A 14,116-nucleotide genomic window follows, 5' to 3' on the forward strand; every position below is an offset into this window, starting at 1 on the left:
TGGACTTCTTATCCTGGGGTTGAGAGGTTGTGGCTCAAATGGTGTTGTCACATAAGATGGCTTGTAAAAGTGTTTTGCATTCATTTTTCTCATTATGTACAGACATCGTTATAAAATCATTCATCACAATCATCATTTTTTTTCAAGTTTAAAAAAGATTTACTTTTGCTGTTTGGACAACAAGTCCCGGTGTAAGTGCTCCTAATTATCAAACACAAGTGAAACATGCAGAACTCCACTTAATAAAGAGAAAGCATAGCCAGTTGCATTCATATAATAGTGAATAAATAATGAAGTCGAACTGCTTTTACAAGTAACTTTTAATAGCTTGTTCTATAAACAAGGTTGTCATTATGCTGTGTATTGCCCTCCTTTGGCCTTCACCAACCAAATTACTGGCATCTCACAATAATGCTTTTATGTACCTGAACATTTGTATGTAACGTGTAATTAACATAAGCAAAGGTGGGTTATTTAGGACGGACCTTGATGCGTACTTTCTAAACAGATGTTCCCCCCATCCGCAATATTCCCAGTGAACAACGTGTGTATCATAAACAGAGTGTCCTTCAGCAGCTCACACACACAGCAGAAAACTCTCATTTGGATGCTTTTTTTGAAAATGGAGGACATCCAAACAATTCAAATATCTAATACAAGAACACACTTAAAGTTGCTGGCTGTATCTGAGTCGTAGCATTAATGTGCTACACTTGAGTGCTGAAATTGTTTTGAATATGTTTCACACAGCTGCCCTCATTCAGTCATTTAACCCAAGGTCAGGTACTCTAGCTTCAATTAAGCTTAGAATACATTTCATTACTTGCTCTAAAAAGTTTGACTGTCATTAAATGTAATCAGCATTAATTGCTAGATTTTAAAGCTGCATAAATTGATTATGTAGGCGCTTGGGGATGGCAGGACAAGCCGTAAATACAAAACTGACATATTATCAACGTATGATAATGAACATATGAGCAATCATGTTTTTAGTCACCTGATGAATATAAGTCCAATATTTGCTCTTTTCCTTGTTCCTTGGTCTCCACAAACTCATGGGGGCAATATCTTGGTATTTGACTGCTAAATGCTCCAATATGTGAACCAGCTAGCTTTGTTGCTGGGGAGGTGCTGTGCAGTGGGTTAATCAGGGCATTCTTTGCTGAAAACAGCAGCTTCTTGCTGCTGGAAATGAGGAAATAAATTACCATCAGAGGCACTGTAAACTGTGGCTGCTTATGGTAAGGCCTTGTTTTTTTTAGCCTGGTTCTCAATTGGACTCTGGTTTTGTGCTCCTTCTGCCAAGACTGTTATTACTTGGGATGCGTTATTGGACTAGCTACTTATAGGCTTAAAGGGCAGTTGTATTCAAACTGTTCAGAAAAAAAGTAAAGTTTGTTTGGAGTCTATTTAACCCACAGTTACAGTAGGTCAATTTCACCAGTGAGAGATAGAGTAGCAGGAAGCAGAGGTACTGTTGCTATGGTAACTTGATGTTTAATTTACTTCGATTTAGAAAAGTGCACAAACTGCAACTATGTCTAAAGGGATACTTCACCTATTTTCAACCAATTTTGTGTCAAAGCAATGTGGAAGGTATGTGTCAAATGAACTGTCTTCCCTCCATCTAACTAGAGCCTAGATATCTTTGTTTTCCCCCAACAGCAAAACTCCCCCAGATGACGCAAGGATTGATGCAAAACACATCATTCGGTGGAGTTTTGCTAGCTCTGTTACTGCACTGCCTATTTCTCACCTTAATTTTTTTAGAAACACATTTTAGTGCTGTGTTTGGCTGTAAAAGTGAGTTTGCAAACTGGATGTGGGCTACTTACTGCTTTCTGCACAGCAAAAATGGAGGCTGAAAAAGTGGAGATCGAACCATAAAACTAAGCAGTGGTGATCATATTCAAACCAAGATTTTTTTTACTGTGTTGCCAGTTTCTCTCCTCAAATGTTCCCAGAGTTCGCATTACGTCACCCACCAGCGGGAGCATTTAGTAGTCTGGTGCGGTGCAGTGCATTCTGGTAGTTGTAGGTTTTTCTGCTTCCTGAAGAAAAGCATCATTTTCCTCCATTTTCTCTGGTCATGTAGCACCAATTTCAAAGGTATTTGCATGTTTCTACTTCATAAGCATGCTACTTTTAGTAACAGGCTATCTTTGCAGCAGTCAAATACTTCTTTAAAGGATCTTGCTATTTGATTTTATTGGAAAGCTACCGTATAAGTCATTTGGCAAAACTAAAATGTGCAAATATTGGCAGTGAACATCAGACATCTAACCAGAGTACAAAAATAATGCATATGCATTTAAAAAAAAAAAAAACAACAAAAAAAAAACGTATGACTAATTTAATGTACAATAGGTTACTTTTACTGATGTGACCCACATATGGAAAAATTTATAACAATATTACATAAGAGCAGTGCCAGACACATAACAGCTGCAGTGCTCATGCACAAAAATACAAACAAAATGGAGACTGCACCGACCCAAGTGGAGCTGGAAATCAGTGCTGCAACCTTGAGATGTCATATAGATAACCTACACTACAGCCTGTCTGTGTATGTGTTTGCCTAGTTAGACAATAATGTAGCTCTTTCATGTAACAATTCATCTCACTGTTACCTGGGCTTTGGGCTTTTGCTCAAGAGCTGTGATCTCCACACACTAAAAGGATTTGTTCAGTACGCTGCAGATGTCTCGTCATAAATATGAAACATGTTTGATGGAATCAGGGAAGCTTTTAGTCACTCGGTCTGAAAGTGATGAATTTATAAATTCCTCACACTCACATGTGGTGGAATGTTCTCCAGCTATGACTATCCTTTTTTCAATATAATGGTGTGTTACGTAAAATCGTGCTTCAGAATCATTTAACGTGAGCCTGATTCTGCCTGATTCTGACATTGAGGAAAATGCTAAGATAGACAACACGTTATTGTGTCGAGAAGACAAAAAAGCTGCTTTCCATCATCGTTAAGTGATAGGACGGCAGATAGGCTGCAGCTGAGTTGGTGATGAATACCACTGCGAGCACGTATCTGACAGGTTTTTGTTGCGAACATCATACTCTCAGCATTTCCAGTGAGGTCATTACTGATGCAAATCCCAGTCGCAGCGGTGTTTTATGACACCTGTTCTTGTTTTCCAGGCCGGCCCCGGCAAGTGTCCCGTCGAGGACTTGCAAATCAAGACGGAAAACGAGAGATAGGCGGACAGGTAGGCCCGCTCAGCTGTCAGCGTTGTCCCTCGTTTCTCTTCACTCCCCCTCCTCTCGTTTCCTCCCGATCACAGCTCTGCCATTTGTGCTCCCATCAGTCATTTTCATAGCCCCATCCCTCTCCCCTTCCCTCCCGCTCTCTATGTTAGATGAGGACATTGCACCCCACCTCTGCCTGATACTCGAGCATCTGCTTCTTCCTGCCACCGGTTGTCTCCGGAGAGTTTGATGCTCAAAGGGGTTCTGTGTGAACTGGGTCAAAGTGCCTCTTCATTCCTGTGCAGACGTCTGGGTTCATGGAAAGGGAACATGTCCCAGTGACATGTTGAGGAAATACATCGCCATAACCAAAGAGTAGTGCAATCATGAAATGCTGAAGAATTCCTGCAGCACCTGCCAAGCATTTGTGATAAATATAGAGTTGAACTTATGATGATGGCGAGTAGCCACTGAAAAAGGGGTAAACAAACTTTTGTCATGGTTATGTATAGAGAATCATTAAGTCACATTAGCTAATGTCAACATTTTGCTATGCACATTACACATGTAAGAAATTACATGCGGTTTTTGTGAAAGGTATGCTGTAAAACCTCACAGGTTAAAGAATGCACACAGCCAATGATTCTGTGATGGTGGAAACTTACCATGTTGGGTGGAATCCACAGAATACAAGTATTTGTTTAAGTCTTTTTTTCTATTATCAATGTAATGCTAACCAAGCTGGCCACTACTTTCACCAGCTGCCAGGAACTAATGTGATGCTAATGCAGCCTTAAAGTGGCCTAACTGTGAAATCACTGTTAGGTGAATGAAATGTATTTTACCTTGAATCTTGTCTTTTGGACTCTTTGTGAGATTAATTGTTGTGTACTTTGTATGGCTGTATAAAATAAATAAATAAATAAAAATAAATAAAAAACTTAATTTATCAGTTAATTTATTATCTTGCCACTTCAGTGTCAAATTTGCTCATTTTTCTGAGAACTGCACACATCCAAAATTGATTGTTTAAAGAGTCACAATCCAAATCCAAGCCAAACAAATGTTCAGGCCTGAAGCAGCATTATCAGGGCAGGGTGAGCAGTGCCTTCCTGTCTGACCACTTTGCATTGCAAACTACTGATTTGCTTAAAGTCCTGTTTTTAACCTTGATAAGTTTTGTGCGGTTGCTGACTTCAGAAGGCACACACTTTCAACCACAAAAAGCAACGAATTAGGCTTTTTACAGCCACAGTGCTGAGGTAAAACGTTTTTTATTTTTTTTATTTTGGTGGAGGGAGCTTAAAGTTAAACAGTTGGGAGTAAACGCTGACATTTCTGTAAACTCTTGGCCTGCCTCTTCTACAGCTTGACATGCATGGGCTTGTACCTGTAGGGTTTGTCAAGTAGGGGAGAAGACGCCCGAGTTGCTGAGGATCAGAGAGTGTTGTTGTGCGCATATTTGATCAACAACTTGCAGTTACGAAACATACTTCATTCTTTCTTGGCAACAGAAAACACATGTTGTAAGTATGAGCTCCAAATTGGCTTTAAGCTTCGACACTTTGGACAAACTGGTGGTCTGGCACTGAGGGTTTTGAGACTGTTGAACATTTTTGAATGTTTTACTCCCCCTCCGGTCTGCCTTGTTCTTTGGTAATGACAGACTTTCTCTGATCTCGCCCAGGCAAAAAGCATGTTGCTAAAATAAAACTGGGATGTGTTTTGCGGATGGTTCTCTCTTGTCTAGCAAGTGTTTCTGATGGGGCTCCTGTGATCTGAGCAGTTTTTATTGGAAGTTTCTCCCTCTGTGTTTCTCTGTTTCTCTGTGCTTCTCATTTTGCCTCCAGCTCTCTTCTCCTTCCTTCCTTCCCTCCCTAAGAAAACATGAAACAGGTCCAAAGATGAGGGAGAATTCTTTGAGCTGAATGTGCTCTGCACTCTATATGGTGCAATCCAAAAAAAAAAAATATATGTGGCTGCATTAGGATAGCCTTTCCTCTGATGCCTTGTCCCTTACTTCTGAGGGACTTTTTGATAACACATCTTTCAAAAGTGCAGCTCAAAGTTGCACTGTTAAAGCTGTCAGAACTCGGTAGGATTTTCAAACAACTTCACTGGATATACTTCTTTTAAGCATTTTTTTTCTCCTTATCAATAGGGACATCAAACTTAGAAATTCAGCAATTTAGGTGAGTGGTGGAAACTAGAAATATTTACACCACAGCTTATATGGCTTTGGAACATAAAGAAAGTATCTGTTGCCAATCTGTTGCTCTACGGGGAAAAAGGAACAGTTCAGAGTTTGTACATCTACAGACATTTTCATTGTGTCTTACACATTAATTTAAACATATACTGTACCAATGTGTACTTTTCTAGTCATCTGTAGCACTCCATGCTGGTTCACGTCTTTCATGATGTCCCCTCAAATTCTGGTACCATTAATAGCCACAATGGTCAAATTTATCAACCAAATTTAGCCCAGTTGCCCCGAAGAAAATGTTTGGTTTTTTCAGATTGTACATTTCTGCAAATCATAAAATATGTTACATTTGTACATTTCATATGTAGCATTTCAACATTTCTAAAGTAACGTGGTATATGGGGCGATTTCGTCATCAGGAGATGGAGGGAATGCTGGATGATATGACACCTGGGCGAGCTGGCTGCTAAGCTGCAGACCACCAGTCGTGAACGACATTGGTGATCTGCTGGTGACCCTTCATAGTGTTTCCACCGGTGTTTTAGCAGCAGATTGCAGCATTTATCAGTGCGTATGAGCCACTGAGCCTTGGTATTTTTCAGCAGCGTACAAGCAACCAAACCAAAGTGTTTTTCACAAACACATCCCTCCTTTTTCAGGGATTATTGGTGTTTTCAGCCAACCCATAATCTTTTTTAAACAGTTTTTTATACCTAAAGCTAAACACACCTTCACCACCGTTTGTTGGAAAACATAAACTTCTACTCACACAGAATCAGCCCTTTTCTAGACCCTTTAGGTAATATTCGTCTAATCACAAGCATGCATTCACACAGTGCCTGTGCTAATAGAACCAGGGTTACAATATGTGTACAATGTGTTTGTAGTTTGCACAAAAATAAAATGTGAACCACAAATATAACAAATCGCAACCTCTCCTTAAGGGACTTGATTTCTAGAGCAATAACCGAGGTGTGGAATATATGAATTTGCAAACATGTCATGTCATTAAAACACAAACAAAAACAACACTGGCTATTCAATCTATGTGTTATTGCTTATTTTTATCCTTTAAGGACAATTTAATACATCTTGTCGTAGATAAACTTCCCACTGAAGAAGCAACAGAACTAGAGAAAATGTGAATGGTACTCTGTTCACTAAAATCTGGTGGAAAAATAATTGTCTCTGTATCTCTGTAAACTCTGGAAAGATATTTTTCTTTTATTATCAAGACATGTGTGCAGCCACACATACATCATCTCTCATCAGTTCTTCTTAGTCAGTGGGACAGCTGTCACAGCAGAAAAAATTGTGACACTCAGTCAGCAGTGTTCATTTGATGAGGCAGGCCCCTGGACTGTGGTGCCTGGAGCAGTCTTGTTCCAGGTGCCAGTGCTGATGACTAGCCGGCGAGGTCAGCCTAGTGCTGCTGGCTCAGTGTCATACCAAGAGAGAGAAAAGAAATCCAAAGCCAATATGAGAAAGTCTTTCAGTGTGTTTCTAGTAGACCAACACTTCCGAAGAACAGTTTCATTAACAGCTTGTGAGTGTGTACAAACTGTCTGACTGTGGAGCAGGGTGTTACCCAAGACAAATAGCATGCTAAAATATTAGCCACTACAGTAGCATTACTTCCTTGTTGACAAGTGGAGCTGAGCTGCACCCAAAGCCTACCGTCTGTTGTTGTCTTTCACACTGACTGACTGCTTTTGCAGCATGTATGCAGCATTACCTACGATAAGACAAAAAAATGCATTTCTTGAAACTAATTGTGTGGTTAGCATAATATTCACCCATGCAGTTTGCCTAAAAATATAGCAGAGTTCCAGGGAGTTGCCACAAAATTGAAATAAAACAGATATACCTGTCTTTTCTGTTCTATAGTTTTAGCTCTTTTGCACACCCATTCCTATCCATCAGTGCAGATGGTTGTTGTTTTGCTCTTAGTTTCATTATGTTCACTTGCTGTAATCCCTTGTCTTACATCGACTGCTCTGACTTATTCTTATCTTATTCTCTGCTTTTGGTGCAACGACCCAGTTTCCCCAAGGGGATCATTAAATTTTCATCTAATTTAGGATTTGCGAACAAGTAAACTAATGACAGGGGGATACTGATAGTTTGACTGTTAGCTGCCATGCTGCCATAAATCAAACTCATTGCAGACAAGCTACAATTAAACTCACAGAATTAGGATTTTCAGTAAAAAGGAAGATGAACCCAATTTTTGACATTTTCTCACAGAATATTAGATTGTTTTTTTTAGTTGTTTTTTTATTAAATTATCTGGGTAGACCACGGTGTTCTTATTGAAATGCAGAAAAATGTTTAATTATAGCCTTATGTGTAATTATTGAAAGTAACCATATACTCATGCTGATTACATGGTATTTAACCATACATAATTGCAATTTTACACCTCTCTTATTTTGGAGCTATAATTACTTTTTACTTCACAGATTTAACATTACAAATGTATGATCACAGGGGAATTAATATTCAGAACATTTCAAGTACCTTCAGCAGAAATACCTCTGTACATATACTCAAATTGTATCTTAAATGCAGGACTTTTACTCATAATGTAGCATTATTTTATATTTTTGTGTGCATTGTACCTAAAGCTGTTTTTTGTTGTCTGGGTTTTTTTTTTTTTTTTGACCACTTGGGGTAAGCAGACCAAGCTGTTAACACAAGACTGATATATTATCACCTTCTAAAGTTGATGTGAACACTCTAATGTAACATCTAAAAATAAACTGCGTACTGTGTTGTTAAAGTGTGACAGCTCTGCTCTCAAAAGCACTGTGCAACAGAATAAAGAGTGACCACTTATTTTATCCTTTATCCACCTTAACATGGCCAAGCGCCATCAGAACAGGCAAAAAACAATGTTTAAGTTAGTACCATCCCAGCCATGCTCTTAGCATCTGCTAACTGCATGTTTTGTTCATTAATAAATTTGCTAATTGATAATAATAAATCCATATTGATTTTATTTCTTTTTTTGAAAAAAGCTTTATGTCCAGCCCTGATTATTTTGTTTTTGTTTGGACAACAGAAGGCACAGTCATAGAGTCAGAAAGATGAAAAAAAGGTAAATGTACACAAGATATATTATTTTGTAAGGAGCAGTTGTTTTTACGGCATTTTTTGTTGTTTTAAGATTATGATGGACTTTTTATTGTATCATTTTTGATATTAGGTGGGTTCCCATTTGCCCTCAAATTGCACAAATTGAAAATGCAAACATAAAATATACCTAATGGAAACATATCAGTGTCATAAAAAACTCCCATTTATCACAAAAAAGTTGTAAAAAAATTGAATTGAGTTTGAAATTGAGTTGAAATGGACACACTTTTTTTGCTTTTATAGGTCACATGATGCTTTGGCCATGTGCTTGTTGGTACGAACTGGCTCCCTCAGGCATGATGCTATAGGCACTTCAAGAGGTGTTATTGCATCGCATAACTCTTCATAAATGAGCGGATCATCTGGAAGTTTTGCATCCACAGTTCTTTTGTGTAATTGTGGTCTATCACTTCCCAGAAATACTTCATACAAGGCCACTCCCACATTTGCTTCCCTTTCCATTATCGCTCACATAACGTGCTTACGTCTCCTTTGATTGGAAATAAATAATTGACTGTGCAGCGGCTGCAACAGAAATAAACCTGCTAATGTTCTGAACAACCATCACCATGCTTCTTGGAACGTTATTGCGAGAGGAGAAGCTGCAGAACATCACTCACTTGAACCATAGTTATCTTGCAATTGTGTTTTATCGGCATTTCAAAAATATTGCTTAAGTTTTGGGCAAATCTGTAATGGAAACCTGCCTATTGTTGCATCCCTATTAATCAGTGCTACTTTGAGTAAAAGATCTGAATACTTACTTTTCCATACATAATGTAATGAACTCTTAATTGCCATTTTTATCATCTATTTTTATGTGGTCAGGAAGGAACCCACTCCCTGTGGACATTACTAACTGCCTGATACCTGGTACTCAATTAAGTGCCAATATGTGAGTTGCCATTAATTTCATTTTTTGGAATTAGAAAAGTGACAAAATTAGGTGCTTTTCATCATTTTGCAATGATTGATTCATATCAGTTAATTACAAAAAAATGTCACTTTTTAAAAAACTTTTAACAAAGAATCCATTAATCATTTATGACTGTTATGTGATAAGCAGCTACAAATTTGGATCTTAAAGTAATTTTCTTAATTTGTCACTGACTGAATATTTATGTCACCTGTTTGACAAGATGTATGTTTTATGACATCTTGTGCTCCGCAGGGCTCCTGTTGATGATGTTATGGCGTGGGGAGAGTCAATCGACCATCTTCTGGAGTGTAAAAGTAAGCTCACTTATGAATTCACTCTTTTCACTCTTCTTTCAAACGCTGCTCTCTCAATTCTCCATCGTCTTCTCTTCACCCCTTGCTGTTCTCCGCCGCTTGGCCCCGCATATCATCTTCAATTGCCCTAGGGCTTCTTTAGGAGGATCGAGGATATATTCTCTCCTCAAGTTCATCAAATCCATTTGGAGATGTATTTAAGGAAGATGACACTGGCAGAGATAAGAGGCCTAATCTAAGCTGCCAGGGTAGATAGGGTGATTCCAGCCAGCTCTTATTCATTTATAAAGCCGCCGCTCGCTGATGGCTTTCACCTGACCATATTCCCGGCCCCTGTTTGAAAATGACTAAAGGGGCAGATGGGCTCTTTCTCTCTCTCTCTCTCTCTCTCTTTTTGCTGTCTCTGCTCTCATTACTTTACTGAAATGAATTCAGCTGATCTGTAATATTTCAGCCTGTTGTCTGCTGTGTGAAGATTAACTGTCCTCCGGAAGATAAATTTCACTCTTGCATCCCAGTTGCGCCACTTCCCTTTGAAGAAAGTGACACGTGTGACAAATCGGTAAACAGTAGCGAAGAATAAATAGTCGTGCATGTTGCAGTTTGATGGCGTTCATGCACCTTTACATCTCGTGTCATTTTAAAAGGGTCGACAGTGTTACGATCGAAAGTTCCAATAATGGACGGGAATGATTTGTAGACGGGGAAACAAGCTGCCCCTGGACATATTTTGTTTCCTGTCAATTACTGTCAGAGCACCAGCTGTGATTTTTTTGCAAAGCAATTTGTGTGAATAACACCGGCGCTCCCAGTTAGCTGTTTGTTTGTGCTCCCAGAAGACATGCTAAGTATTCTACACCTGCGTCAGAATCACAGCCGCATGAATACTCCCATAACAAAGGTAATGGGTGCGAGGAGAAGATAACAAGAAGTATAGGTGCGAGCAATTATATGATGCTGAGGCAGTGCACATCGGGACGCAGGGTTTTGTTTTTGAAGGTTTTGAAGTTGAAAGCGCCCCCAGACATCCACCACAATACCTGGCAGTTTTTCTTCACTGTCTCTTTGTTGGCTGACTTTCTTTGAGCTAACAAGGACGATGTTGAGGAAGAGAGAATGTGAGTAAGAGATAACAGAATGGCTTAACCTTTGGCTACAGCTCATTGCTCTCAAGATATTCTCCTAAAATACACACACTTTTTTTTGAGGAAAAAAAGGTAGTTAAAAGCTATTTTCAAATAATGGTATGTCCCTGTGCACTCATGTGTTGCGGTTACTGCTGCAAAAAGACCCTGACTCCTGCAGTTTGCAAAAAACCAAAGTCCCACTGCGACAAGTACAACAGAAATATTTTGTAAATACAAACTGGAGATAACTCAACATCCCAGCTCAACAAATATCATAGTGTGTTCAGCGCCATTTACTAGGGGTCAATCATAATTGGTTTTTCAGGGCTGATACTAATTAGTAGTACTTAATGAGACCGATAACCAATATTTGGAACCGATATGCATTTACAATAAAAACGTAAATCTTTCTGTCAAAATTTAACATTTGGAATATAATAAAACAACACAAAACTTTATTGAAATGTCTTTAGCAAATGTTTAAAACTGAAACTTTTAACATCATATACAGCAAGTTCCCAGCAACTTTTTTTAATTAAGTTTAGTGACAATTCAAATTAAAAATGAATGAATAAAAATAGCTTCGAGGTTTTACGAAGTAAAAGTTCCTCTGAGCTGACACTTTCTTTGCATGTATTGTAGACTTCGTTTCCTGGTGTTGGTTGAGTGTAATACGCACATTTTTTGATTTTATCAGCAATCATAAAAATTATTATGATTGGCAATATGCCACATTTTTCGGCCCTGAAAATTGGTCAGAGCAATAATCTGTCAACACCTACCGTTTACGTCTACATATTATGTGTTTGGTATCCTCATGCTGCTGTTCTGGAATAGCGTGTCAGTTTAAGCAGGTAAAATCAGCCCCTTCTAATTCTGAATTTATAAAATAGCACCACCTTGTCAGTGCTTTTGGCCACCATCCTCCCACCATGTGCTTTTGTTAACATCACGGTAGCGGCATCCTTGAGCATAAAGAGCAGATACGGACAGCATCAATATTAATGTTAATATAGAGAACAAAACCCAAAATATTCCTTGAATTATTAACTTTAATATTGGGCTCCAATAGTGTTAAGCCTTTAAAACCTGGATCGACATCACTTTTCTTGCACTGCATTAAGTTCCCTTCACAAGCATTTATACCTTTGAATCATGAGCAAATTGGTTCAATTTCTTTAAAAAAAAAAAAAAAAGAAGAAGAAAAAACACACACAAAAAAGGCAATGAGCAGCTTAACAAGAAATGTTTTCAAATTTTGAGAAATAAGTTAATTTAGAAATTATTTTTTTAGAAAGTGAGGGAAAAATGTCAAGAGAACCATATATCATAAATATATATTTGATTTTTTTTTACAGAATATTTATAATTTTAAGCATTTTTTTTCAGGTCATTTTCTTGTTTTTGTTCTTTTACTTTCCTGTTTTTCTTGTTTGTTTGTTTGTTTGTTTGAGTGATGGTTATTCTTATTCATTTTCTTTCTTTACTTTTTTTTCAATAATGTATTGCTTATTTTTGAGGAATTTATTCTTAAACTGGGCATTGCCATCTTCTCATGTTTTTTGTTTTTTAAGAAGTCAAGCTAGTTTGCCCAGGTTTAAAAGGGTTGATCACAGGCTAATAACTTGAGCACACAAGATTAATGAATGTCCTTTCTACGGTCCTCTGCCTCCTTTACTTTTACACAAAATGGAAGTAATGACCAAAGTTATCAACAAAAGGCAAAACTGTACAAAGCATAGAGTAATATATTATGTATTTGTGTGCATTAATGCATATGTACAGTAAATTTTACTTATACTGTGATAATGCTGGGAAAACCAGTTCCAGTCTTCAGCTGTATAGTGTTTGTAATTGCTGTATAGTTTATTGTATGCAGGTTAGAAAACCTGTAATTGAGGAAAAAAATGAAAAGGAAAAAAAAAGAGGCAAGGAGTGTTGTTGGTTGTGGCGTCACGGTTCCTTAAAAACCCTGTCATTGAACTTCAGTTGAATGTTTGAAATGAATCTGTCCTGGTTTCAAAGTGTCCCTGCTCTGTCTGTGCAGCGGGCCAGCTGGTGTTTGAGGACTTCTTGAGGACAGAATACAGTGAGGAAAACCTTTTATTTTGGCTCGCCTGTGAAGAGTACAAGAAAATCACCAGCCAGAAAGAAATGGCGGTTGCTGCCAAGAGGATCCACGCTGAGTTTGTCCAAGTTGATGCGCCTAGACAGGTACGGCTTTTGTAAAGTGGGACATGAATGAAGTCAGACCTGTGTTACTCCAAATCAGCCTCAATTCCCAGCTTGCTTGTTGTGACTGTCACGCCTCCACACTTTCATTCACTTTTCCTGCGAAATACAGTGATTACAGGCCACCTCCACTTTCTTTGTTGCTAACGCACAGCACAGTTTTTCATTCTCTATTTGAACATGCAGTTAACTTTGGGAACAGAATAATAATGTGAATGTATCTCCAAATAAAAAGAAGTCATGAGTGAAATAAAAGTTGCTGTTTTCTGAACACAGATAAACATTGACTGTGTGACGAGAAGAGAAATCAGTGAAAATCTCTCTCAGCCGGAGCCAAATTGCTTCGACAGGGCGCAGAGACTGATATACGCTCTGATGGAAAACGACTGTTATCCGCGATTTCTGAAATCAGAAATGTACCAAGCTCTCCTGGAGCAGGCTGAACAGCAATGAAAGCAACATGAAGGGGGGGAGAAAAAAAAGCTTGTCCAACGTCTCTCTGAATGATTGATTCTGCACTTCAGCCGACTCTCCTTAGAATCTCAGTTTAAACAAAAAAGGCTCGTCTGTCAGTGGAAGCAAAAGTGACGAGAGATACAAAGCTGTCAGTATGAGGACTGACAGAATCTAAAAGCCAGACATAATGTAAATAATGTCTTAAGCAGCTTTTGAAGTCACATTTTGTTTGGATTGTTTAATAATGCACAGAAAAAGGCCTGGATGTCAGATAAAGGCTGGAAAATTTTTATTTTATTTTTGAAGAACTCAGTTTTTACTGAGTCCCTAAAGAGACATGGGGGAGAGAAAAAAAAATAGATGCATAAAAATAAATTATATGGCAAAAAAAATAAAGATGGTGGAAAAAACATTTATGGTGGAATAAAAAATATTAATAGTGGGCAAAAAATGATAGTGGATAAAAAGTTGATGGTGGAAAAACAACGATCATCAAAAAAATGAGATGGTAAAAAAATGA

At 38.2% G+C, this 14,116-nt stretch overlaps 1 protein-coding gene across 2 annotated transcripts; it reads left to right on the plus strand.

Annotated features, from left to right (window-relative positions):
• Positions 1 to 4,623: 4,623 nt before the first annotated feature.
• LOC121940238 (regulator of G-protein signaling 21-like) lies at positions 4,624 to 13,692 on the plus strand. Of its 2 annotated transcripts, XM_042483062.1 has the most exons (5): positions 4,624 to 4,730; positions 9,377 to 9,443; positions 9,720 to 9,781; positions 12,956 to 13,122; positions 13,417 to 13,692. In XM_042483062.1, coding segments are annotated over exons 2-5 (408 nt in total). In that variant the 5' UTR covers positions 4,624 to 4,730; positions 9,377 to 9,441; the 3' UTR covers positions 13,594 to 13,692. The 2 variants fall into 2 exon arrangements, with proteins under 2 accessions (XP_042338996.1, XP_042338989.1); XM_042483055.1 differs by lacking the exon at positions 9,377 to 9,443.
• The last annotated feature ends 424 nt before the right edge of the window (positions 13,693 to 14,116 follow it).

This window comes from Plectropomus leopardus, chromosome 3 (genome assembly GCF_008729295.1).
Source record: "Plectropomus leopardus isolate mb chromosome 3, YSFRI_Pleo_2.0, whole genome shotgun sequence".
Lineage (NCBI taxonomy): Eukaryota > Metazoa > Chordata > Actinopteri > Perciformes > Serranidae > Plectropomus > Plectropomus leopardus.